A 26,779-nucleotide genomic window follows, 5' to 3' on the forward strand; every position below is an offset into this window, starting at 1 on the left:
CCCCGCCCCGCCCGCCGCCCCCCGCCGCCACCGCCCCGAGGGGGGAGATGGCGCCTCCGCCCTCCGCCGCCCCCGGCCCGGCCCGCCGCCGCCGCCGCCGTCACGGTAAGGAGCGATCGTGTTCACCTCACGCACGGACACACAGACACAGACACAGACAGACAGACAGACAGACAGACACACACACACACACACCCCCCCGGGTTGGGAACAATGGGGCCGCCCCACCCCCGCCGGCCGCCGAGCCGCCGGGCCGGCCCACAGCCCCGCCGGGGGGGGGGCCGTGAGGGGAGCGGGGCCTCAGGCCCCGGGAGGGGGGACCCCCCCTCTTTGGGGGGAGGAAGGGGGGGCTCATCCCGGGCCTGGGGGTCCTCACGTTGAGGGGGTGAGGGGGGGAGACCCACCCCCCCTTTAAGGGGAGGGGTCCTGGGAGGGGAGACCCCCCCCACCCTTAAGGGGAGATGCCCCCCCCCTTTTAGGAGAGGGGTCCTGGGAGGGGAGCCCCCCCCCCCTTCTTAAGGGGAGGGGTCCTGGGAGGGGAGGCCCCCACTTTAGGGGAGAAGAGCCCCCCCCCCTTTATGGGGAGGGGTCCTGGGAGGGGAGACCCCCCACCCACCCTTAAGGGGAGGGGTCCTGGGAGGGGAGACCCCCTCTTTAGGGGAGAGGAGATTCCCCCCCCACTTAAGGGGAGGGGTCCTGAGAGGGGAGGACCCCCCCCCCCTTTATGGGGAGGGGTCCTCGGAGGGGGAGACCCCCCCCCCACCCTTATGGGGGGGGGTCCTGGGAGGGGAGACACACCCCCCCCCCTTTAAGGGGAGGGGTCCTGGCAGAGGAGACCCCCCCTTTAGGGGAGAGGAGACACCCCACCCCCACCCCCCTTATGGGGAGGGGTCCTGGGAGGGGAGGAGGTAGGGGGCCCCCCCCGTTATGGGGGGTCCCGGGTTAAGGGAGGCTCAGAGGGTGGGTGAGGAAAGGGGAGACCCCTTAAGGGGGGGCTTGGCCCCCTAAATTAGGGGGTGGAGGGAGGAAACCCCCCCTCCCCCATTAAGAGCTTGGGGGGCTTCTCCCCCCAGCACCCCACTTTGCACTGGGGGGGGGGCTGCTGCCCCAGTTTGGGGGGGGGTTCAATCCCCCGTCCCCCCAGTTTGGGGAGGGGGAGGCATCGCCCACCCCCAGCTTTGTGCCTCTGTGGAGGGGCTGGGGTTTGGGGGGGGTCCATGGGGGGGCTCCCCCACAGCGGGGGCAGCCATAGCCCCCCCTTCCCCCTCCCCAGCCCCCCCGGAGCGGGGGGCAAGCCCTAACCCCCCTCCCCAAAAACAAAAAAAAGGGGGGGGTCTCCTCCTCCCTGCACCAGCAGCCTGGTTTTTTGGGGTGCCCCCGCCTTTTTGGGGTCTCCCCCCACTCTTATTGGGGGGGGCATCTCCAGCATCCGCCTTTTTGGGTTACAAACCCCCCTTTCCCCCCCCCCCCCTTTTCATTTTTCCGGCCCGTTTCCGAAATCTTTCTCCGCCAACCCGCGTTCCTCCGGTTTTTCCGGCGCCGGCAGCGATTCCCCCCCCCCCCCAAAATGAGGTCGGGGTTCCACCGGTGCCGGAGCCGCCCGCCGGCAGCTGCCCCGGCTTCTTCGGAACGAAGCCGACGTTGCGGCGATCCCCACCGGCAATTAAAAAGCGCCTTTTTATTCGGTAATAAATTGACGGCGCCGGCTGCGGGCCGGGGAAACGGTTAAGGCGTTCGCCGGGAGATTAAGCTTCGCACAATGATTCTTTATATCGGGGGGTTTTAACGGAAACGGGGGCTTTGATTTCTCCATTTTTATTATTTTATTTTATTTTTTTTTTTTTTTTTTTTCTTCCTCCAGGAGCTGCCGTATCCGCACGAGCCGCCGGTAATTGGCGTTTAAATCCGCAGAGATAAAGACGGGCCTGACGCGCGCTCGGGCCGGCTGGTGATGTAATTTTTAATGGCCTGAATTCATTGATTTCTGCTTTCGCCCGGGGAGGAGGAGAAGGGGGGGGGGGGGGGGGAAGCAGATTTGAGAAACCGCTTGATTTTAAAATTAAAAACCTAAAAAGGTGCCGAGGCTGCGCCGCGGAGGACGCCGCTCCTGCGCCGGGGTTTCCTCTCCTTTCCTTATTCCCTCTCGATTCGGGAAAGCTTAATTAGGATAACGTGCTTCGGCAGGCTTTGGATGGTGCTTGGGAAAAGAAATTTAAATTCTTTTTCCTTTTTTTTTTTTTATTTTTTTATCCTCACGCTTTCTCCGTCCGCGTTCCCGGGTGTTTTGGGGCGGCACCGCTCCCCTCAGGGAGCTTCGATTTTCCTTTTGCCACCTTAAAAGATTAAAAAAAAAAAAAAACAAAAAAAAACCGGCTGTTGCGGTTCTGAGCTGTGCCAAACGTCCGATTTTAGGACTTTCCCTGCTCGGCTTCTCGTGCGTCTCCTTATCCAGGCTCGGAGGAGGGGATTCGGGGAGCGGCGCATCCGAAAGAGCGGCTTTGCCGGAGTGTGGCACGAGCAGGAGAGGGTCGGTGGCTGCGCTCCGGCTCTTCCTTCCTCTCCGCACCCGCTTCGCTCTTCTTTTTTTTTTTTAGTCTTTATTTTATTTTTTACCTTCTTGCCCACCCGGCTTCGGTTCCCTCCCGGTGTCTCCCCGGCCGCGTCTGCTTGGTGGGTTTTCCCTGCAGCGTCGCGGCATCAGCAAACGGTGATTTTTGGAGAGATTTGGGCTTTACCTGGCTCTGGGGTGGATTTGGGGATATGGATTTGGAAGCTTGTCCTCTCCGGAACGGCGTGAGCATCTCGTAGAGGCCGGTGTTTTCGCACGGGGCTTCATTCGGCTGATTTTCTGCTGTCCCCCAAAATCGTGGCGGGTTTTCTTGGAGCCGGGCCGTAAACCCTGCGGAAAGGCGCCGGATAACGGCCTAGGTCCGACTTCCCCGCCTCCGAACTCCAGTAAAACTGGGAAAATCAGGGGGTAGACGCGTGCCGAGCTTCGTGCCCGCGGCCGCCCGACAGCAGCAGGGCAACGGCGGCCCTCGTTTCGGGGTGAATTGGCTTAATTGGGGCGGGCGAGGGGTCGGGGCGGCGAGGCCCGCTCGTTTTCCTGAAGGAAACGGGATTTATTGCGATCGCAGTTGGGAATGGGGTGCGGAAAAGTGATTTTTACGGTGACGTGAGGTATCGGCGTGGCTGTCATGGAAGGTGATGCTTGCGTTCGCGCTGGGCTCGAAGCCTAATTAGTCATTTTCTAGCCACGGCCGACTTAATTGGTGCGCGCCAGCGTTTGGCCGGGCTGGAACTCAACGGTTGGTCTTTGCTCCTTCGCTGAGGGATCTCTACGACTTTCACATCCTTTGGCCTCCTCCTTGCTGATTCATTTGGACGTTGCCCCGGTTTATTTTCCTTGAAAATGAGTTTCGAGTTCGCTAGCCGGCGGGGCAGGGTGATTCACGCTCCGGTACCTTCTCGGCGAGGCGGCCGGCGGCGTTAACCGCCCGGGTTGGGTGGGATGGACGGCTCCGGCTCCGCCGCGGAGACGTTTCTGGTTGGGTTTTGCTTTGGTTGGGTTGAACGCACCTGGGGCTGTTGGTGGCAAGACACCGCCGAGGGCTCCGGTTGGTCCATAAATACGGATCTATATAAATGTACGCGCGCGTACGTTGACTGCAGTCAACGGGTCAACGTCCAAACGGAGCTCAGCAACGAGCGGTGGCCCTCGGAGGTCCGTACTGGGACCAGTACTGTTCCATACCTTCATCGACGACCTAGACGGTGGGCCGGCAGATGACACCAAGCCGAGCGGTGCCGTCGGTACCCTCGAGGGAAGAGCTGCCATCCAGAGGGACGCGGAGGCGTTGGCCAACGTCAACCTCGTGAGGTTCGACAAGGCCAAGCGCCGGGTCCTGCAGCCGGGTGGCGGCGATAGACGGGCGGAGGAGGACTCGGGGACGCTGGTGGGTGACGAATGGGACGTCGCGCGCGCTCGCAGCCCAGAAAGCCGCGCGGCCCGCTCTGCCGAGACGCCCCGCTGCGTCCAGCTCTGCGATCCCCGGCGCAAGACAGACGTGGACGCGCTGGAGCGGGTCCCGAGGAGGCCACGGAGATGGTGCGGGGCTGGAGCAGCTCCGCTGCGGAGAGAGGCTGAGGGAGTTGGCGTTGTTCCGCCTGGAGAAGAGACGGAGACGTATCAAAAAGAGGGAGAGGGATTGTTACCAGGGTCCGTAGGGCCGGGACGAGGGGCGACGGTTTGAAACCGAGAGAGGGGAGGGCGAGGTTGGACGCAAGGAAGAAATTCTTTGCGATGAGGGTGGCGAGACGCCGGAGCAGGTTGCCCGGAGAAGCTGGGGCTGCCTCATCCCTGGAAGCGTTCGAGGTCAGGTTGGACGGGGCTTGGAGCAACCTGATCCGGTGGGAATCGTCGCTGCCGGAGCTTGGCCTGGGTGGTCTTGAAGATCCCTCCAACCCACGCCATTCTATGATTCTATACGTATATATACACACGTACGTGTTTACTTATATATATAGAAGCGTATACGTGTAACCCTGCGGTCTGAGTCTTCGTGAAGCTGTTGGCAGAGCCAACAACTCAACCCAACGCCACCTTCCTAACGACCCGCCTCAAAGCCGGGTTCTACCCTTCTCCCGCCGGGAACGCCGCTGGAGGAGCTGGCCTTGCCTCGGGGTTCGAGCCGCGCTCGTTTGCGAAACCCCCTTCGTTAGGAGAAGCTCGCCGTTTCGCAGGCTTCCCTTGGGCCCATCGCCGAGTCCCCGCGGAGAGCTCGCGCCTCGCCACCCAGCGCTCCATCCTACCTGCCGGCGGAGAGCCGGTGAACGAACGGATCCGTCTCCACCGCCGGTACGCCAAAAATTACCCCAAAACAAACCCCGTAAGAGGTCGTTTTGCCCGGCGCTTCGCCGAGACAATTAATATTCACGCGGAACTGCGTATCCCTTTCCCTGTCCCGATAGCGCTTGACCTTTGCCTTTTGTCTCGGGATTACCGAATTGTTTTTCAAAGCTTTTACGAATTGACGAACGCGGCGGCATCGCCGAGGCTGCGTTGAAGACGGCGGCGGGGCAACTTTTAAACACCTAGATGAGAAGAAATGGCACTTAGATGAAGATTCCCCCCCCCCCCGCTATGTCGTTTTGATGCGGATAACCGTCCCAGATTTTTATTTTATGACGGATAAATAGTGGTTTATTGGAAAGGGGTTGTAGCCTCGAGGTGTATTTATTTTTGCTTAACGTTATCGCCGACTCAGCAGCGCCTTTGCTGTGGCGCGAGATGCTCCCGGATGCCGCCTCGTTGCAGAAAAACCTTTGCCTACCTGTTGCGAGATGCTGTTCAACCACGTATTTATTCCCTCCCCGCTTTCCTTTTAGTCCGAGAGATTTAATGACCCCGCTGAGGAGATCGCGTCCAGGCCGCTTGGCTCCTGAGCCGGGTATTTCCACCGTTTAAACCGTCGGATTAGTTCACGGCGCTTCGAAGCGCCTCGCCGAAATGCCTGCGATAAGCGTGGCTGGCTCCGGACGACCCGAATAGGCTGCCATGGCGGGATTGCGCCGCGTGCTTTCCCCGGAGAAGGGGAACGCCGAACCCAGTCCTCCCGTTTTTAAGCTTCACGGTTGGGTTTGGGTTTTTTTGTCTTTTAGGGCTTCGAGCAAGTTCAGGTTTGCCACTTAGAGAGGACGGAGCGACCGTAGGTTTGGCGTCTGAGGCTGGTCTGCGGCACCGGGTGGTTTAACCGGCAGCCGGAGAGACGCGGAGCTCAGGGAGCAGCAGCGTCTCCGGTGCACCCCATCACCGGGTGGCTCCGGATGGTTTTTTTGGTGATGTTAATACACCCAGAAAACGAAGCGCTGGAGAGGCCCCGCGTCCCCGCCGTTTCTTTTCGTCTCTCCCTCTGCGTAGTCTGGCTTTTAATTGAACACCTTAGCTTATTTCATTTAAAATACGCTCTTTTTTTCTTCAAAATGCAACGTTTGGAGGGGTTCTGGGTGCAGGACCACGCGGGACGGAGAGGTTTGTCCCGTGGCGGGCCGCCTCTGGCCGGTCACCGCTTCGCAAACAAGACGTAGGCGAGGAGGGAGCTGTCTCTCCTTAAACTCTCCGCACCCTGGCTTTCATTTCATCCGATTTCCCAGTGGGAATGCCGGTTCTACCGTTATTTTAGCCCTTGGCTTCGTGCTGTGCAGAGCGCTCGATGCCCCGGGCGTCTGTGGCAGCGGGTTGAGGAGGAAGAGGATCCCGTCGACCTGGGGAAGAGAGCTGCGACACGGAGGTTATTCCCCTTAAATAAATGAAAAGCCGTGCCAAAAACTGGCTGGCGGCGGCCGCGCTGCCGTCGGGTCCCCTGCCCTTGAGGGTTTTCGAGTCACAAGCCGGAGTTTCTCCTCCCGCGGTACCCGCCGGGGCCTTCGTGACCCTGGTGAGCGCCGCAAAGAGCATGAAGAAAGCTTTGTCTCCGGTTTAATAGCGTTTGGGAAGCTGCTTAATTGAACGGACTATTAATTCCGGGGTTGTTGCGACACACGCAGGCGGCGAGAGTTGGGGACTGGCGTGGAAAGCCGGGTTTAGCGCCGGCAGCCGCCCAGGCTTATCGGCAGCCAGGATTGCGTGAGCGGTCGTCGCCGGTGGCTGTGGTCGTACCCAGGTTTCAGGTAGCTGGGGGTGGAAAATACCTTTTTTTCTTGGTTTTTTTTTTCCTTTTTGGGTCTGCTGCCAGCTTCTTAAGAGGAAACAATAGCTAAATTCCCCCCACTTTGCTGGGAATCAACAGAGCGGGTCCCTTTTTCTTCCTGGTCTTCCCAGCTGGACTTTGCGGAGTAAATGAGTAACTCCTGACTCAGGGATTTAGGGGAGAAAACGAAAGCGAGTGCCGTTTGACACTGGTTTTCCCCTTCCCGTGCCCCGAGCGGAGGAGAAAGGACGTCGCTTCGTTAGGCTGAGCTCAACGAGGAGCCGAGGACGCGCAGGCGTGAGTGCGAAGCTTTCTGCGGCTCCTGGGTCCGAATCTGGGGGTGGGTTACTTATCCTGACGCCAGGCTGATCCCGCCGGCTGCTTTCCCAGCAAAAAAAAACCAAAAACAAAACAAAAACCACGGCGAAAACGGGCAGGATCCCATGTGCCGGGCCAGGACGGATCCCGCCGCGCGTCCCAGCGCTCCCCCAAAACCTGCTCTTACGCCGCTGCGCTTCCAAAACTTCGCACCTCTTCTTTTTTGAGGTAATTAAAGCGTCATTTTAAAGGTACGAAGCTGCCGCGCAGGAGGAAGCGGGGGAAATGACTCTCCGGAGTTGCATAGGACGCGCGGTGACTTTTTGTTTTTTTGGAACTATTATCCACATCTAATTTCTATAATTTTGGCGCGGAGATCCCACCCGCGATGTGCTCAGATGTCCCGGTCCGTCGCTTTTTGCCAGTGTAGGAAACGGCTCGTGCAAGCGAACGTGAGCAGGACGAGGTGACGGTGTGAAGCCGAAGGAGCCGCCGCCTTTGGAATTCGCTTTTGCTCCCGAAACCCGTTTATGGAAACGCTTTTGGAACCGTGAGTTTTGCCGACGGAAGAGGAAAAAGGCTTCTCCACCAGGCAGAAGTGAACAGAAAACCTGAATTTCCCCAAATTCGTCGGACGACGCTGTCGCCGCGCCCTGCAGTTCGTTAATAAATTGCCCGCTTTGTGCCAAAGATTAACACGGGAAACGGTGTGGGATCCTCCACGCCGGCCCTTCCTCACCCTTGTTGGACCCTTGGTACGTCGCTGCCGTCGCTCGTCGCGGATTTGGTCTCGGAAATCAGCAGTTTCCCGGCTCCGGGGGGTTTTATTTTTTGCAGAAAATTGGGAAAGTGGTTTTATGTCCGTGAGAAGGTTGGGCACGGCTGGGGAGACGCTTCGTCGTGCCGCGCGCCCGAGGATAACCCATCTGGTGCATGAGATTAAGCGTTTCGGACCCAGATGGTTAAAAGCTTAAATCAATCTTTACAAAGATCCGAACGACCCATTTTGGGGACTTTCTGTTACTGGGACGTGGTGAGAAAATTTACAACCGGGAGGGAATCTTTCCGTCCTGGCGCCCGTGTGGTGATTCCGGCTGCCGCATCGGCCGGGCTCTCCGGCGGAGAGGAGATGGGGGAGCAGCGATGGTTTTACCGGTCAGGCAAACCAGTTAAAACAGCGCTGGGGGTAAGCTGGGGCATGCTGGCGTCTTGCCAGGCTCTGGGCGTTCGGCGCTCGCCCTCCAAAACGGGGAGAAACGGCAAAGATTGAGGGGGAAGAACGGTGTTCCCGACGGAGCGGCAAGAAAAAGCTGTGGAAGGAGCTCCGGCCAGCCTCCCCGGGGAGTAACTGCGTTCCTTCAAATCGAGCGATGAGTAATTATTTGAAGCAATTAAAGGTTTGACAGCGGCTTGGCAGCATAGTTTACATTGCACCGGTGCTGCGGCTGTTACGCCCTTTTACCTGCAAGAGTCTCTCACCTTGAGGAGTGACACGCGCTGGTGATAAGTGACGTTCCCGCAGGAAACAGCGCGTCCGTGGAAGAGCTGAGTTTGCAGCCCGCCTCTTAAAACGCCCAAAACTCTTTGCGTTTAAGCCCAAACGCCCTCTTCTTCTTCTTCGTGGCCTTCAAATCGCCTAACCTCGTGAGGCGGCTGATGCGGGTGACCTCGCGGAGGGGTGAAATGTGGGGTTTTTTTGAGGTCAAACGAAGGTGAGGGTAGGTTTTGGAAAGCAAAGCGCCCGGCGGCGTGGCAGGTTCGCAGCGGCCTTTGCCGTGTGATTCAGCCCAACCGGGGAACTGGTAGAACTGCACCATCCAGACATCAAAGCGGAGGAGACGTTGTGGAAGGCCCGCGCTCCTTGGGTTGTTCCGACGACCCGTGGTGTCATCCGCACGCGAGTTAATTTTGATTTTTTTTTTTTTTTTGCCGTAAGCTGAAAGCTCTTCCGCTGTCGGATTGTAAAGCGAACAATCTCAACTGCCGCGTTTTAGAATCGCGGAAGGTTTTTGGGTTGATGGGACCTTCAAAGATGGCCCGGTCCAACTCTCCTGCGCGGGCAGGGACATCTTCCGCTAGACCAGGTTGCTCCAAGCCCCCTCTGTAGAATCGTAGAAGGGTTTAGGTTGGAAGGGGCCTTCAAAGACCACCCAGGCCGAGCTCCTGCCGTGGGCAGGGACATCTCCCACTGGATCAGGTCGCTCCAAGCCCCGTCCAACCTGACCTTGAACGCTTCCCACGATGGGCCATCCCCACCTTCTCCGGGCAACCTGCTCCAGCGTTTCACCGCCCTCGTAGTTTCAAGAGCGGTAATTAGGATCGTCCCTCCCTCGAGCGCTGCTCCCTGTGGGAAGACTTCCTCGCCTCGGCCGATGCTTGAGGCACGTTGGTCACTTCTTCAAGGCTTTAGTTGGATCTCTCTCTCTATTGTTTTTTATTTTTTAAACTAGTCTGATCCTATTAGATCCCATCTGTCCGCGGGGAGCGAAGAGGTAATCCTCCCGGTCGAAGCGGTATCGGGCGTTAAGCCGGCGCTACGCTTGATCTTAGGTCAAAAGGCAAAGAAAAGACGGGACGGTTGGTTTTTACTCGCTTTCGTTGAATCGGAAACACCCGCGACTCAAACCCTCTCCCCCAGGCTCCGCCGGGGATCCCCTCGTCTCTTCCCTCCGCTGCCGAGCCGGTTTTCTTGCTCCCTGCCCGGTTGAGGGGCAGACCGTGACCTCGATCTGCCACAAACCCCGCGGTCGGCTTGTGGTTTGCGCCCACAGGCCGCTCGCGACAACGGTGGGGAAGCTGTGCCCGCTGCGGTTAGCGCTCGGTCGGATGCTGCGGTTGACGCGTCTTCGCCGCTGCCGGTATCTCCCCGGCGTCGGCGCTAGGGGTTTTATGCAATCGTACGGGCGGAATTAGATGTGTTTGGGGTTCCTGAGGTGAAACGCTGATGGTTTTTTCTCTTTCTCCTAGGGGGAAACGTCGGCCGTCCAACGACAGGGACCAGCAAGAACTGAAGCGCTGCTGGTACGTACAGGATGGGAACGACGAACTTCGTCGCCTCGGCGCCCTGCCTGGCTTGAGAACCGTCACCCCGCCTTCCACCGAGCTCCCAAGTCGCACCGGGTGCCGGAAACACTAATCCTCTTGGAAGCAGTTGACTGGGACAGGATGTGTGGACGATGATGATGGCAAGAAAGCAAGATGTTCGCATTCCCACCTATAACATTAGCGTGGTGGGATTGTCCGGGACGGAGAAGGAGAAGGGACAGTGCGGCATTGGGAAATCCTGCCTTTGCAACCGGTTTGTACGGCCCAGCGCGGATGAGTTTCATTTGGACCACACTTCGGTTCTCAGCACCAGTGACTTTGGGGGAAGGGTGGTCAATAATGACCATTTCCTCTACTGGGGGGAAGTTGTGCGTTCCCTGGAGGACTGCGTCGAATGTAAAATGCATGTTGTGGAGCAGACGGAGTTTATCGACGACCAGACCTTTCAGCCTCACCGCAGCACGGCCCTGCAGCCCTATATCAAGAGGGCTGCCGCGACCAAACTGGCGTCGGCTGAAAAACTCATGTACTTTTGCACTGATCAGCTCGGGCTGGAACAGGACTTTGAACAAAAACAGATGCCGGATGGAAAGCTGCTGGTGGATGGCTTTCTTCTCTGCATTGATGTTAGCAGGGGTATGAACAGGAACTTTGATGATCAGCTCAAATTCGTTTCAAATCTTTACAATCAACTAGCGAAAACAAAAAAACCCATCGTGGTGGTCCTGACAAAGTGTGACGAAGGCGTGGAGCGGTACATTAGGGATGCACATACTTTTGCCTTAAGCAAAAAGAACCTCCAGGTCGTGGAGACGTCGGCTAGATCCAATGTGAACATTGACTTGGCTTTCAGCACCTTAGTGCAGCTGATTGATAAAAGCCGGGGAAAGACCAAAATCATCCCCTACTTCGAAGCTTTGAAACAGCAAAGCCAACAGATCGCTGCTGCTAAAGACAAGTACGAGTGGCTGGTCAGCCGCATCGTCAAAAACCACAACGAGACGTGGTTGAACGTGAGCCGCAAGATGCAGTCCTCTCCGGAGTATCAGGATTACGTCTACCTGGAAGGGACGCAGAAAGCCAAAAAGCTGTTTCTGCAGCACGTCCACCGCCTCAAGCAGGAGCACATAGAGCGCCGGCGGAAGATGTATCTCGCCATGCTTCCTCAGGCGTTTGAAGCCCTCATCCCGGACCTGGATGAAATAGATCACCTGAGCTGCGTAAAAGCGGAGAAGCTCTTGGAGACGAAGCCGGACTTTCTGAAATGGTTTATCGTCCTGGAAGAGACGCCCTGGGACGCCACGAGCCACATCGACAACATGGAGAACGAGCGTATTCCCTTCGACCTGATGGAGACCCAGCCTGCCGAGCAGCTCTACGAAGCTCATTTAGAAAAGCTGAGGAACGAGAGGAAAAGGGCAGAAATGAGAAGAGCTTTCAAAGAAAACCTGGAGACTTCGCCTTTCATCACGCCCGGGAAGCCCTGGGAGGAAGCCCGCAGTTTCATTATGAACGAGGATTTTTACATGTGGCTGGAGGAGTCGATTTATATGGATATCTACAGCAAGCACCAAAAACAGATCATCGAAAAGGCCAAGGAGGAGTTTCAGGAGCTGCTCTTGGAGTACTCGGAGCTGTTTTACGAACTGGAGCTCGACGCTAAACCCAGCAAGGAGAAAATGGGCGTCATTCAGGACGTCTTGGGCGAAGAGCAAAGGTTCAAAGCTCTGCAGAAGCTGCAGGCTGAGCGGGACGCCCTGATTTTGAAGCACATCCACTTTGTGTACCACCCGACGAAGGAAACGTGTCCGAGCTGCCCGGTTTGCGTAGACTCTAAAATCGAGCACCTGATCAGCTCCCGCTTCATCAGGCCTTCCGAACGCAACCAGAAGAACTTGCTTTCGGACTCCAACATCGACAGGATCAATCTGGTGATCCTCGGCAAGGACGGTTTGGCGCGCGAGCTGGCCAACGAGATCCGGGCGCTCTGCACCAACGACGACAAGTACGTGATCGAAGGTAAGATGTACGAGCTGTCCCTGAGGCCGATCGAGGGCAACGTCCGGCTCCCCGTTAACTCTTTCCAGACGCCCACCTTTCAGCCTCACGGTTGTCTCTGCCTTTACAACTCAAAGGAGTCGCTGTCCTACGTGGTGGAAAGCATTGAAAAGAGCCGGGAGTCGACCATCGGTAGGAGGGATAATCACTTGGTTCACCTTCCTCTGACGCTCATCCTCGTTAACAAGAGGGGGGACACCAGCGGCGAGACGCTACATAGCTTGATCCAGCAAGGCCAGCAGATCGCGAGCAAGCTGCAGTGCGTCTTTCTGGACCCCGCGTCTGCTGGCATCGGGTACGGCCGTAACATCAACGAGAAGCAGATCAGCCAGGTTTTGAAGGGGTTGCTGGACTCGAAACGCAACTTAAACCTCGTCAGCTCGACCTCCAGCATCAAGGACCTGGTGGACGTCGATCTTCGGATCGTCATGTGCTTGATGTGCGGCGATCCCTTCAACGCGGACGACATCCTTTTACCCATCCTGCAATCCCAGACCTACAGACCTTCGCAGTGCGGCAGCAGCAGCTCCGTCCTCCTCGAGTTATCCATCGGGCCGCACAAGAGGCGCGTGGAGCTCTCCCTCCTTTCCTACCATTCCTCCTTTAGCATTAGGAAAAGCCGGCTCGTCCACGGGTACATCGTCTTTTACTCGGCGAAACGCAAGGCGTCCCTGGCCATGCTACGTGCCTTTCTCTGCGAGGTGCAGGATATCATCCCCATACAGGTTGTGGCGCTCACGGACGGCTCCATAGACATCCTGGACAACGACTTGAGCCGAGAGCAGCTCACCGAGGGCGAGGAGATCGCCCAGGAGATCGACGGCAAGTTCACCACGATACCTTGTAGCCAGCCGCAGCACAAGCTGGAGATTTTCCACTCGTTTTTTAAAGATGTGGTGGAGAAAAAAAACATCATCGAAGCCACCCACATGTACGACAACGTGGCCGAAGCCTGCAGCACGACGGAGGAGGTGTTCAACTCGCCTCGAGCGGGCTCCCCTCTCTGCAACTCCAACTTGCAGGACTCGGAGGAGGACGCCGAGCCCCCCACTTACAGCCCCTTCAGAGAGGACACGTCCATGCCCGCCCTGCCCAAAGACCACTCGAAGCTTTCCATGGAGCTGGAGGGGAACGACAGCTTGTCTTTCATTTCCGTCATGAACACTTTTGAAAGCAAGCTGAACAACAAAGTACCTCCTCCGGTGAAACCAAAGCCCCCCGTGCATTTTGACATTACGAAGGGGGACCTGTCGTATTTGGAGCAGGGGCATCGGGACGGGCAGAGGAAGTCCGTGTCTTCCAGTAGCTGGTTGCCCCCCGACTGCTTCGATCCTTCCGATTACGCCGAGCCGATGGACGCCGTGGTCAAACCCAGAAACGAAGAGGAGAACATTTACTCCGTGCCTCACGACAGCACCCAGGGCAAGATCATCACCATCCGAAACATTAACAAAACCCAATCCAACGGCAGCGGCAACGGCTCGGACAGCGAGATGGACACCAGCTCCCTGGAACGGGGTCGCAAGGTGTCGGTCGTTAGCAAGCCCGTGCTGTATCGGACGCGCTGCACGAGGCTGGGCAGGTTTGCTAGCTACCGAACCAGCTTCAGCGTTGGGAGCGACGATGAGCTGGGACCTATTCGAAAGAAAGAGGAAGACCAGACTTCCCAAGGGTATAAAGGCGATAACGCCGTTATCCCCTACGAAACGGCCGACGGGGAAGATCCGAGGAGGAGGAACATCTTGCGCAGCCTGAGGAGGACGACGAAGGTAGGCCGGTGCTTTCTGCCCTTCGGTCGTGGGATTCGGGGGGTGGAGGTTGGGGCGTACCGCCAGGTGTAAAGGGTGAACGAGGGCGGGAGCCCCCGCCGTCACCTTCACGGTGTGTTTTTTCATGTGTTTACTGATTGATCGAGGAGTCGGGTGAGCGCAGAATCTCTTTGTTTTATTGTGCGTTAACTCGCTGCTGGCATGGACTGCGTGAACTTGCGGTCCTATACCAAAATCACCTCCATCGGTTCCACCACGGGCGTTCGGCTCCGACGACTTTATCCTCACGACGCGCTTCTGAGAAAGTTCATTCCTCCCTCAGAAGTTACGAGTTTTGAGGTACAATTAACCGAAACGCGGCCTCCATCTGCCTTGTAAATTCTCTTTAACGTGGATGAACGTAGTAAAGTTACTATTATTGGCACAGAGTCGTTTAAAGAAATGGGGTGAAGCTCGATGTGTCCGACCAGAGGAGACGCTGGGAAGTTGAGGACGCGTCTCACTTGGTGTCTCTTGCCGCTCTCGCGTGGCTCTTCTCAAGGCACTTCTCTAGATGCGTCGTGCTGCCGCGGCTCTACAAAATCCACCTGGATTCGCTGCCGCTCTTCGGCACGATGGTGGATCTGCTTTTTAGAGGGTGAAACCGGTTTTGGATGAGCCCGCCAGTTCGAGGTGCCGCGTGGTTGAGTAGTCTTTGGACTTCTTGGCCAACGGTTGGCTCGTTGAAGGCCAACGGTTGGCTCGTTGAAGGCCAACGGTTGGCGCGCTGAAGGCCAACGGTTGGCGCGCTGAAGGCCAACGGTTGGCGCGCTGAAGGCCAACGGTTGGCGCGCTGAAGACCAGCCTTCACCCGTTGAAGGCCAGCGTCGGTGCCTCGATGGCCAACGGTTGGCCGTCAAAGCCACGCGGCCCTGAGCGTGACGTGGCGGTGTTGGGGACGTGGTGGGTGTCCCGCCCACCCCAAGACGTGGCGGACATCTTGGCTCCCGCGCGTGGATGCGGATGGAGAAGCCAAGCCGTGCTTGCGTGGTCCGTGGGAACGAAACCGCCTGGCGCTGCGGCGGGATGGAAGCACGCGCACGCATATATATATATAGATACAACATATAGAAACGTACGATACACGCATTATATACGTACAGACGCAAACATATACATACAGATATATCGTACACGCGGCGCGTACATGCGGCGCATACACAGGCACTCACGCATCACGCCCACAAATACATGCGCACCCATTAAATATACATTACATTAAATATATACAATAAATATACACACATTAAACACGGTACGTGTTAAATATACGTACATACAGACATCACAGATGTCACGTATATACATACACACAGAGACACATATATTTACACACTCACATACGTGCACGCGTGTTATATACACAGATATACGTGCTTATATGTTCACATATACACGCGTATCATATATAAACGCTATATACACGCGCACGCATATAAACACATGCTATACACACGTCCATACGCCCACTATATATGCACACGTAGGTGCACGCGCCCGCGTTATAGACACATCTATACAGGCACGGACATTATATTCACTCATATACGTTACAATGTGGGCGTATATAGGTGTGCGAGGAAGAGGGGAGGCAGGAGGAGGAAGGGAAGCGGGGGCTGCGCTGCCCCGGACCTGGCAGAGGGAGCAGCGGCAGCCGCCGGACGTCCTGCTCGGGGCCGCCTGCCGCTGCAAAACCAATCCCGGTAATTAAGAGGCGTTATTAATTTCCACTTGGAAACAAAGGGAGAGCCGCCCGCAAGGATCTGCCAAGCAGGAAGGAGCAAAACGAAATCCTCCTCTCCTCGGCTGGGGCTGGAGCGACGCCCTCGGCCTCCGGGAACGATCCCGGTGCCTGCGCCGTCGAACCGAGAGCTTCCTCGGTTTCCCTTCTACATCCGAAAGCATCGTTTTCCGCTCGCTGCGTGAAAGCAAGCTCCGTCTGGGTGCTCCCGCTCCTGGCGGGGTGCTCGGGGAGAACTGGTTGCGCTCATCCAAAAACGGTGTTTTGAGGCTCCTCCCCCCCCCTAAAAAAGGTGTTTCCCCAAAAAAGGTTTCGACCCACGCAGGCAGAAACTTCCCTTACGGTGACAGATAGCTCGATCCCGTGGTGTGGGACACCCCCTTCCCTTCTGCAAGGGGAAGAAGCTTCGCTGACGGGACCGGGTTTCCAGCCGGCAGGTTTGGGTTTATAGTTGGCTTTTTTGGGTTTCCAGCTGGCGTTTCGGGTGTCGCTCCCGTGCCGTATTGCGGCACGTCCCGTTTTCCAAGGGGAAACCGAGGGACGTGGCCGGGCAGCGGGTGCTGCCGCTAATAGCGGTGCTCGGCATTTTAATTGCTCCCCCTTAATTTCGGGGATTTATTTTTGAGTCACAGCTTCATCTTCGTTTTGCCGATGGGGAGGGTGCGCGGTGGCAGGTACCACCCTGCCCCCAGGCTGGAGGAAGCGTTTGGGGTTCCACCTTTGCTTTGGTGACGCGTTGCGGGATTTATTTGCTCGTTCTTGGAAGTTTAGTAGCAAAATCCTGATCGTGGAATGGGTTCGGTTGGAAGGGACCTTCAAAGATCCATGGGTAGGGACATCTTCCACTAGATCAGGTTGCTCATCCATAGATCCATGGGTAGGGATATCTTCCACTAGATCCACTAGGTTGCTCATTCCATAGAATCCCAGAAGTGTTTTGGGTTGAAGGGACCTTCAAAGACCACCCAGTCCAAGCCCCTGCCGTTGGCAGGGACATTTCCCGCTGGATCAGGTTGCTCCAAGCCCCGTCCAACCTGACCTTGGAACACTTCCCACAGTGGGCCATCCATAGCTTCTCTGGACAACCCGCTCCTGCGTCTCACCGCCTTCATGGTACAACATCTCTTCCGTACGTCCAACAAACGCCCGTCAGTTTAAAACCGTTGCCCCTTGCCCTGTCCCTACAGACCCTGGGGAAAGCCTCTCTCCATCTTCTACGCCCCTTTATATATTGAAAGGCCACCAGAAGGTCTCTCTTTAGTAAGACCATGTCTCTGCCAAGTGTGTCCTCACCAGAGAAGGATCACCTCCCTCCGCCTGCTGGCAACGCTTTGTCTAACGCAGCCCAGGACACCGTTGGCTGCCTTTGTGGCGCCTTGCTGACTCATGGTCAACTTGGGGTCCACCAAGATCTCCAGGTCCTTCTCTGTCGAGCTGCTTTCCAGCCGGGTGGCCCCTCAGCGTAGGTTGGTGCCTGGGGTTGTTCCTCCCCGGGGGCAGGACTTTGCACTTCTCCTGGTTGAACTTCAGCAGGTTCCCATCAGCCCCTTTCTCCAGCCTCTTGAGGTCCCTCTGGACGGCAGCACGACCCTCGGGGCTATCAGCCGCAATTTGGTGTCATCTGCCCCATCATCCAGATCATTAATGAAGATGTTAGGACTGGATTGACCCCTGGGGTAGACCACTGAGCACCGGCCTCCAACTAGACTTTGCTCCGCTGCTCACCACCCCTTGGGCTTGGCCATTCAGCCAGTCTTCAACCCACCTCCCCCTCTGCTCAGCAACAGCTTCTCCAGGAGAATCTGATGGAGATGGTGGCAAAAACCCTACTGAAGCCCAGGCAGAGCCTGTCCACCGCTCTCCCCTCGGCTACCGGGCCAGCCGCTTCACCCTAGAAGTTCCCCAAGTTGGGTGAACTTCGCCTTGGTGGAATCCCATTGGATTCTCCCATTTTCTGGTCATTCCCTTCTTCACCTAGAGAAGTTTTTTCAGCTAAAAACTGGCAAAAATGCCTATTTCGATGAAAATATATATATTTTTTTGGACGATTTTTCCCGTAAGCCGTGACATCCAAGCGGCTTCGCCTTAGACGTTGGCGAGCGATGACGGTGGGGATGAAATCCGTCAGCCTCCGGTTGGGTTTAATATCCCGTAGCGGGGAAGGGAGCGTTGGGAGAAGTGGTTTCCCCGTCCGTAACTGCCATCTCCGCCTCGCTCTGGAATAAATAAGTTATTTGTGAGGATAATAATTTATTTGAATAAATAATAATAGCAGCCCGCTTGAATAAATGTCCTATTCGTAATATAATAATAATATATAACGTAACATGCGTCGGGATAAAGAATAATCCATTAGGATAAATAATAATCCATTGGAATGAATAATAATGCGTTGAAGTGAATAATAATGTGTTGGGATGAATAATAATCCATTGGGATGAAGAATAACGTGTTGGGATGAAGAATAATCTGTTGGAATTAATAATAATGCGTTGGGATGAATAATAATCTATTGGAATAAATAATAATCCATTGGGATGAAGAATAATGCGTTGGGATGAAGAATAATCCATTGGAATGAATAATAATCCGTTGGAATGAGTAATAACGCGTTGGAATTAATAATAACGCGTTGGAATGAATAATAATCCGTTGGAATTAATAATAATCCATTGGGATGAATAAAAATTCATTGGAATGACTAAAAATTCATTGGGATAAATAATAAATTGCTTGAATAAATAGCGATCCACTGGAATTGGTACGTTATCCGGGTCCGGCGGCTGTCGGTGAGGATGTTGCGGATGCGGGAGCGTCTCCGGGAGGGTTTTTCCCTCCCCGGCTCCCGCTGGATCAGGCCCAGTCGGGAACTCAGCCCGGCAAAGCCGTGTTTTAGGCTACGCTCGGCACGGTTCGGTCGGCCGAGGAGCAGCGGGAGCTCGTCAGGGCTGCGGCTTTCCCAGTCGGATCGGGTCATGCCGCTCCTGCCAAAATAACTGGATTTTGGCTGCCGATATCCTTCGCCGTGTAAAGATTCGAAGAGCGGCCTCCGCATCCTTCCCGTCTCGGCGGTAACGGGTCAACTTGCGGATTTAAGCGTCTAAATAAACGAACGTATTTGGGGTATCGGCCTCAACTCCGCTCCGCTCTCTCCCGCAGAAACCAAAGCCCAAACCTCGGCCGTCCATCACGAAGACGACGTGGGAAAGCAACTATTTTGGGGTGCCTTTGACCAACGTAGTGACTCCGGAAAAACCCATCCCCATCTTTATCGAGAGATGCATCGAATACATCGAAGCGACAGGTAAGAGCGACCGGCCGCGGGGTTTTCTGTCTCTTGTAGGCCGGAGCGCGACGGCAACGTACGGCAAGCTCCGGTCGCCGCGTTTTACCTGGGAAGGCGTCAAATTCCCCGGATCCTTTTTTTTTTTTATTACCAAAACGAGCGTGCTCGGAGGAACGCCGGCCTCGGCCGTTTGCTGTTCCCATCCCGGTTTCGGAGGCGAAGGGCTGAAATAATTCAGGCGAACTCCGGCTGCCGATGTTTTTTTCGGGGTTCGCCTTGCACCTTTCCCTCAGCCGTTGATGTCGGTGGGTACGGCGTGACGTTTTCAGCCTCCGGCAGCCCTAATTAACACCAAAATAAGCTCCAGGCATTTTTCCCGACGGCTTTTTCCCCCTTCAGGCTCTTACTCCGGGTAGGTGTCATGGGGAGACCGGCCAGCGCGTGCTTCCCCTTTTCTCCGGCATTTTTATTTTGCCGATGGCAAAGCGTGAGCCGACGCCGCTCCAAGAAAAACAGCCGATGCCGCTTCACCTCCCGGTCTCCCAGCCGGAAAATCCAGGCAGTGTTTTCCCTTCGGGAAAACCGGGTTTTATTTCTTTCCCTCCCCCTCAGCGCACCAAAAAAAATGAATATTATTTGGGCAAAGATGCCTTGCGCGGAAGAGACGTCGGTGCCATCGCAGCGTGCTGTAATTGGAATTAATCGTTAACGCTTTAAACGGGCACAAAGGAGGTGAAACCTGGGGATAAATCACCTAAAATCCAGGTTACGGGTAAAAAAAAATAAATAAAAAAAATAGGTTGGGAGGGGTAAAAAGATAAATTGGGGGTGAGAAAGTGTGCGTGGAGCTCTGGGGGGGTTGGTTCGACTTCGATGTTTGACGTTGGCTCGGCTTCGCCGTTTAATTTTTGAATTGCGAAAATAAAATTCCCTGCGGGGCGCTGGGTTTGAAAAGGTGAAAAATCATCGGTAAGGGGAACGCCTCAACAAAATCGCAGGTTGGGTTTAAACTGGGATTTCCCGGAGGGGCGGGGATTCGGGGTATCGTCGCTTCCAGGCTTTGGGGAGCGAACGTATGGATTTTTCACGCCTAGAAATGAGGATTTATGGGGGGGGGGGGGGTTGACCCTAAAACCCCCCCTCCGCTTTGCGCAAGCCCCCCCCCCTCCCCCCCCTTGCACCGATACTCTTTTTCCTCGCCAGGGCTGAGCACCGAAGGCATTTACCGCGTGAGCGGAAACAAGTCGGAGATGGAGAGCCTGCAGCGCCAGTTCGACCAGGGTAACCTCCGCGGTCGGGATTTCCTCCTTTCCCACCCCAAAATTCGAGGGAGGCCCGCGCCCAACGCGCCCGCGTCCCCTCCGCCGCCGCCAAAGCGGTTTTAGGATGAAAACCGCGTTTAGACGCGCTTCGCGCTTGTTTTTATAACCCGCCGCGGCCGCGCTGCCCTGTGCCGTCCCAATCGGCGACGCCAGGCTCCGGGACTCTCCGGTTCCCTGCGTTTTTCCAGGTGTTTTATCCGTTTTCACACCCTTTCTTCGCCCCCTCGTGCCGCCGGGCGCCGGCGTTCGGCTCCTCTGTGAAACGGAGAGGTGGTATTGCGCCGACGGCAACGCCGAGCCGCTTCGGGGCGAACCCCGCCGTCGGCTTCCCCCTCGGCTCTTCGGGGTGCGACCGTGAGCCCGGGGACGTAACCCCGAGACTCTTCCCCTTGCAGATCACGGCCTGGATCTGGCTGAGAAGGATTTCACCGTCAACACCGTGGCCGGTGCCATGAAGAGTTTCTTCTCCGAGCTTCCTGAACCCCTGGTCCCTTACACCATGCAGGTTGAGCTGGTGGAAGCCCACAGTGAGTACGCCTCGGCCCGTTTCCTTATTAATTCACGCCGTAGCAGCTCGTTTGCGGGCACGTCTCGTTAATTCATACCATCAAAGCCCATTTGCGAGCACGTTTCCCTATTAATTTACACCCTCCAAGCTCGTTTCTGGCCGGAGATGCTCTGCCCCGGCGTCGCCGCTCGGCGCCGGCCTGCGCCGGTGAGCGGCGGGGGTTTAAGTTTTGGGAAAAGGGATGATCCGCTCGAGCTGCTGGCCCAAAAAATCCCCCTCGCCGAGATCCCACGGCGGGACGCTGCCACGACCGGCTGCGATGCCTGGCGAGCGTTTCTCTGTCGCGGCAGCTCCCCGATTCCTCCGCTTTTCCTTCCCGGTAGAAATCAACGACCGGGAGCAGAAACTCCACGCGCTGAAGGAAGTACTGAGGAAATTTCCCAAGGAGAACTACGAGGTCTTCAAATACGTCATCGGGCACTTGAACAAGTACGTATCGGGGTTCCCGGGACGCCGGGAGGGCTCTGGGACACCCCAAAACCCCCCGTCATGCCGGGACTTGGGGTCGCCTCTACAGCCGGCCGGTGTCGAGGCCATCGGGTTCCCTGACCGGCATTTTGCCGGTGGCGTTTTGTCCCTTTTCTCCCGCCGTAGGGTCAGCCACAACCACCGGGTGAACCTGATGACCAGCGAGAACCTCTCCATCTGCTTCTGGCCCACCTTGATGAGACCCGACTTCAGCACGATGGACGCCCTGACGGCCACCCGTACCTACCAGACAATCATCGAACTCTTCATCCAGCAGTGCCCCTTCTTTTTCTACAACCGGCCCATCCTCGAGCCCCCCAGCGCCGTTCCCGGTTCGCCATCCGCCGCACCTCCCGGCGCTCCCTTCCTCCCCGCCACGCCGGCTACGGTTCAACCCTCCCCTCCCCGGACCCCGCCACCGTCGCCGCAGTCGCCCGTCCAACCGCTCCTCCCGCCCCAGCTCCACGCGGAGCAGCACACGCTGTGAGCTGGCGCCGGCCGAAAAAACAAACAAAAAAAACCCAACAAAAAAAAAAACCAACAAAAAAACCAACAAAACAAATCAACAAAAAACCGGAAAAAAAAAAAACCACAAAACCACGAGAATTTGGTCTGGTCTGGGGCGCCCGGCGGAGACGGGGAAGCGAACGCCGGGCTTGGGCTCGCCGTTTCCCGCCCCGGCGCAGACTTGGGCGCGGCGGGAGCGCGCCGGGACGCTCGGATTTGGGGTTCCGGGAGGAAATTTTTTTTTTTCCCCCACCTTTTTCGGTTTGGGCAAAGGGAGGTCGAGGAGCGAATCCGGCGCCGGCGGGACGGTGGGGTTGAGCCGGCGGAGCCGCGTGCCGGGGCGCTCGGCAGATCGGACGCTTCGCCGACTGTCCCTGGACTTTTCGCCTCGGCGCCGCCAAACCCCCTCGCATCCCGTGGGACGCGGCCGGCGGCTCAGCCGGCACCGTCTGAAGCTCATCCAACGTGGCCCGAGGCTCATCCGGCACGGCCCCAGCTCTCCCAGTATGGTCCAGTATGGCTCGTCCGACGCGCTGCGGTGCAGACCGAGGCTCATCCAGTGTGGTCCGGCACAGCCCCGGGCTTCTTGAGTGCAGCCCAAGGCTCATCCAACGTGGTCCAGCTTAGCCCAAGGCTCATCCAGTGTGGTCCAGCTTAGCCCAAGGCTCATCCACCATAGTCCGGCTTAGCCCAAGGCTCATCCAACGTGGTCCAGCATGGCCTAAGGCTCGTCCAACGTGGTCCAGCTTAGCCCGAGGCTCATCCAGCATCATCCAGCTCAGCCTAAAGCTCATCCAGCATGGTCCAGCATGGCCTAAGGCTTGTCCAGCTCAGCCTAAAGCTCGACCAGCATGGCCTAAGGCTTGTCCAGCTCAGCCTAAAGCTCATCCAACATGGTCCAGCATGGCCTAAGGCTGGTCCAGCATGGCCTAAGGCTTGTCCAGCTTAGCCCAAGGCTCATTCAATGTGGTCCAGCATGGCCTAAGGCTCATCCAACATGGTCCAGCTTAGCCTAAAGCTCATCCAACGTGGTCCAGCATGGCCTAAGGCTTGTCCAGCATGGTCCAGCTTAGCCTAAGGCTTGTCCAGCTTAGCCCGAGGCTCATCCAGCATGGTCCAGCTTAGCCCGAGGCTCATCCAACGTGGTCCAGCTCAGCCTAATGCTTGTCCAGCATGGTCCAGCTTAGCCTAAGGCTCATCCAGCTTAGCCCAAGGCTCATCCAACGTGGTCCAGCTTAGCCTAAAGCTCATCCAACATGGTCCAGCATGGCCCGAGGCTCATCCAGCATGGCCTAAGGCTTGTCCAGCATGGTCCAGCTTAGCCTAAGGCTTGTCCAGCTTAGCCTAAGGCTCATCCAACATGGTCCAGCTGAGCCCGCGGCTCATCCGACGCGGTCCAGCTCAGCCCGCGGCTCATCCGACGCGGTTCAGCTCAGCCCGCGGCTCATCCGACGCGGTCCAGCTCAGCCCGCGGCTCATCCGACGCGGTTCAGCTCAGCCTGCGGCTCATCCGACGCGGTCCAGCTCAGCCTGAGGCTCATCCGACGCGGTCCAGCTCAGCCCGTGGCTCATCCGAGACGTCCCACCGCTCGCCCGCCGCATCCCAAGACTCCCCCGCCGCGCCCCCGAGGCTCAGCCGCCGCCGCATCCCAGGAATCCTCCGGATGAATCCCAGGACCTCCCCGGGGGGGGGACTCCCCCCCCCCCCCCTTTTCCAGGGATCTCTCCCGGGATTTTGGCACTTACCGGAGGGGAGGGATCGGGCCCGTTGCCCCCCCCCCCTCCCCCGCACCCCGTTTTTGGCTGGATTTGGGGTTTTTCTCCGGAAAAACCGGTGCTGATTTTGGGATTGAGCCGACGGGGATTGGGTCAAACAAACACAAAAAAACGGGAATTTGGTTGCGGTGAGGACGCCTGGGTCCTGTGGGGGTGGGGTGCCCTGGGTGGGGGATGGGGGGCACCCGGATGCCTGGGTCCATCCCCACCCCCCCCCCCATCTTGCTTCCCAGTACCGGCGTGGTTTTAAACTGGATTTTCATGGTACCACTGGGAGAGCACGGGGAAGGCTCCCGCCGCCCCTCCTGGGTCTCTTCGCACTTTAAGACGCCCCAAAACCCCCCCAAACCGGTGACGAAAACAACCCAAATCCCCCCCAAAAAAAAAACCCTGCCCCCCCTCCCCCCAGGCCCACGGAAACCCCAAAAAGGGCTTTTTTCCCCCCAATTTCTCCAGTCTCGTGCTTTAAAACAAAAGTCTTGGTGTAAATAGCGGCCGCCGGCTCGGGTTTATTTTTTTTTTTAATCCAGAAAATTGGCCAAAAAACCCCGAAAAGAAGAAAAAAAAAAAAGAAAAATAGGGAAAAAAAAAAAAAAACACCCAAATTTTCACCCGGGGAGGGGTTTTTTCCTGTTAAAAACCGCGGTTTTGGTGCCAGAGGAGCCTTTTTTTGAGTTTTTTTTTGTTCAGCGCTGAAGGGTTGGGGGGGAAAAAAAAGGCAAAATCAGGGAAAAGCCGAGGGGGAAAAACGGCGGCGTTGCTTCTCCCCTCCCCCCCCCCCAAAACGGGGCAAAACCCGAGGATTTAACCATTTTCCCCCTTCCCCGGCGCCGTTTTGGGCCCGAACCGCCAATTTTGGGGTCGCCTCCCCGTTTATTTTGGTTTTTCCATTCGGTTGAACCCCATTTTTTAAATTTTGGGGGGGGCCTAAGTCGCCGGGAAGCCTGATTTTAACGCAGCAAATTATTGAAATCATCAAAAAAAGAAAAAAACCCCATTTTCATTTCTAATTTCCCCTTTTTTCCGTTAAAACCCCATCGACCGGCGGCAAAAAAAAAAAAAAAAAGGCAAAAATACTGGTTTTCTTGATTCCTTTGCCAAAAAAAAAAAGAAAAAAAAAAGGATTTGGGGGTTTTTCGAGGGGTTTTGGGGGGGGTTTTTCCCCCCGCCGGCGAAGGGGGCGGCGGGAAGGACGGCGCGAGCGGTTTGGGTTTATTTTTCTTTTTTTTTAATTTGTCTTTTTAGGGCCTAACCCCTCCCCTCCCCCCCCCCCCCCCCCCGTAGTTTTGGTGATAGACGTTGCCTTTTTTCTGCTTCTTTTAAGGACGTTTTTACGTTTTTAACGATTTTGTGGTAAATTTTGCAGGGCCGATGCGCTTTAGTGCATGGAAACGGGGGAAAAAAAAGAGAGGAAAAAGGAAAAAAAGCGAGGGGGGCAAAAAAAAAACCAAGGCGAAAAAGGAGAAAAAAGGACAAAACCGAAAGGAAGGCGGAAAAAAAAAAAGAATCATAATAAAGGCGGAGCGGCTGCGGAGTTCTTGGGGCGGGGGGGGGACTGGGAACCAGTTGGAAACTGGGATTGGACTGGGAAGCAGTTGGAAACAGGGCTTGGCGGACCGGGAACCAGTTGGAAACTGGGATTGGACTGGGAAGCAGTTGGAAACAGGGCTTGGCGGACCGGGAACCAGTTGGAAACTGGGATTGGACTGGGAAGCAGTTGGAAACAGGGCTTGGCGGACCGGGAACCAGTTGGAAACTGGGATTGGACTGGGAAGCAGTTGGAAACAGGGCTTGGCGGACCGGGAACCAGTTGGAAACTGGGATTGGACTGGGAAGCAGTTGGAAACAGGGCTTGGCGGACCGGGAACCAGTTGGAAACTGGGATTGGACTGGGAAGCAGTTGGAAACAGGGCTTGGCGGACTGGGAACCAGTTGGAAACTGGGATTGGACTGGGAACCAGTTGGAAACCGGGAATGGGGCACTGCGGACTGGGAAGCAGTTGGAAATGGGGCTTGGCGGACTGGGAACCAGTTGGAAACTGGGATTGGACTGGGAACCAGTTGGAAACCGGGAATGGGGCACTGCGGACTGGGAAGCAGTTGGAAATGGGGCTTGGCGGACTGGGAACCAGTTGGAAACTGGGATTGGACTGGGAACCAGTTGGAAACCAGGAATGGGGCACTGCGGACTGGGAAGCAGTTGGAAATGGGGCTTGGCGGACTGGGAACCAGTTGGAAACTGGGATTGGACTGGGAACCAGTTGGAAACCGGGAATGGGGCACTGCGGACTGGGAAGCAGTTGGAAATGGGGCTTGGCGGACTGGGAACCAGTTGGAAACTGGGATTGGACTGGGAACCAGTTGGAAACCGGGAATGGGGCACTGCGGACTGGGAAGCAGTTGGAAATGGGGCTTGGCGGACTGGGAACCAGTTGGAAACTGGGATTGGACTGGGAACCAGTTGGAAACCGGGAATGGGGCACTGCGGACTGGGAAGCAGTTGGAAATGGGGCTTGGCGGACTGGGAACCAGTTGGAAACTGGGATTGGACTGGGAACCAGTTGGAAACCGGGAATGGGGCACTGCGGACTGGGAAGCAGTTGGAAATGGGGCTTGGCGGACTGGGAACCAGTTGGAAACTGGGATTGGACTGGGAACCAGTTGGAAACCGGGAATGGGGCACTGCGGACTGGGAAGCAGTTGGAAATGGGGCTTGGCGGACTGGGAACCAGTTGGAAACTGGGATTGGACTGGGAACCAGTTGGAAACCGGGAATGGGGCACTGCGGACTGGGAAGCAGTTGGAAATGGGGCTTGGCGGACTGGGAACCAGTTGGAAACTGGGATTGGACTGGGAACCAGTTGGAAACCGGGAATGGGGCACTGCGGACTGGGAAGCAGTTGGAAATGGGGCTTGGCGGACTGGGAACCAGTTGGAAACTGGGATTGGACTGGGAACCAGTTGGAAACCGGGAATGGGGCACTGCGGACTGGGAAGCAGTTGGAAATGGGGCTTGGCGGACTGGGAACCAGTTGGAAACTGGGATTGGACTGGGAACCAGTTGGAAACCAGGAATGGGGCACTGCGGACTGGGAAGCAGTTGGAAACAGGGCTTGGCGGACTGGGAACCAGTTGCAAACTGGGCTTCGACTGGGAACCAGTTGTAAACAGGGCTTGGCAGACTGGGAACCAG

At 56.6% G+C, this 26,779-nt stretch overlaps 1 protein-coding gene across 3 annotated transcripts; it reads left to right on the forward strand.

Moving 5' to 3' along the window:
* Positions 1-24,836, forward strand: ARHGAP35 (Rho GTPase activating protein 35). Of its 3 annotated transcripts, none has more exons than XM_087729796.1 (8): positions 1-105; positions 1,862-1,953; positions 9,975-13,879; positions 18,819-18,963; positions 20,149-20,226; positions 20,663-20,794; positions 21,159-21,264; positions 21,430-24,836. In XM_087729796.1, exons 3-8 carry the CDS (start codon positions 10,184-10,186, stop codon positions 21,788-21,790), a joined length of 4,518 nt encoding a protein of 1,505 aa, XP_087585922.1. In that variant the 5' UTR covers positions 1-105; positions 1,862-1,953; positions 9,975-10,183; the 3' UTR covers positions 21,791-24,836. The 3 variants fall into 3 exon arrangements, with proteins under 3 accessions (XP_087585922.1, XP_087585923.1, XP_087585921.1); XM_087729797.1 differs by having other exon boundaries at positions 1,862-1,948; XM_087729795.1 differs by having other exon boundaries at positions 14-105; positions 1,862-1,888.
* The last annotated feature ends 1,943 nt before the right edge of the window (positions 24,837-26,779 follow it).

Source organism: Nipponia nippon, unplaced genomic scaffold (assembly GCF_047370975.1).
Source record: "Nipponia nippon isolate SJK-2023a ecotype South Korea unplaced genomic scaffold, ASM4737097v1 scaffold_46, whole genome shotgun sequence".
Taxonomy (NCBI): domain Eukaryota; kingdom Metazoa; phylum Chordata; class Aves; order Pelecaniformes; family Threskiornithidae; genus Nipponia; species Nipponia nippon.

What these genes read in the sequence shown, in the direction of transcription:
- ARHGAP35 (XM_087729796.1), top strand. Translation starts at nt 10,184, where the DNA reads ATGATGATGGCAAGAAAGCAAGATGTTCGCATTCCCACCTATAACATT. An exon ending in GCCTGAGGAGGACGACGAAG is followed by an intron (nt 13,880 to 18,818) that starts GTAGGCCGGTGC and finishes TCTCTCCCGCAG; the next exon opens with AAACCAAAGCCCAAACCTCG. An exon ending in GTCATCGGGCACTTGAACAA is followed by an intron (nt 21,265 to 21,429) that starts GTACGTATCGGG and finishes CTCCCGCCGTAG; the next exon opens with GGTCAGCCACAACCACCGGG.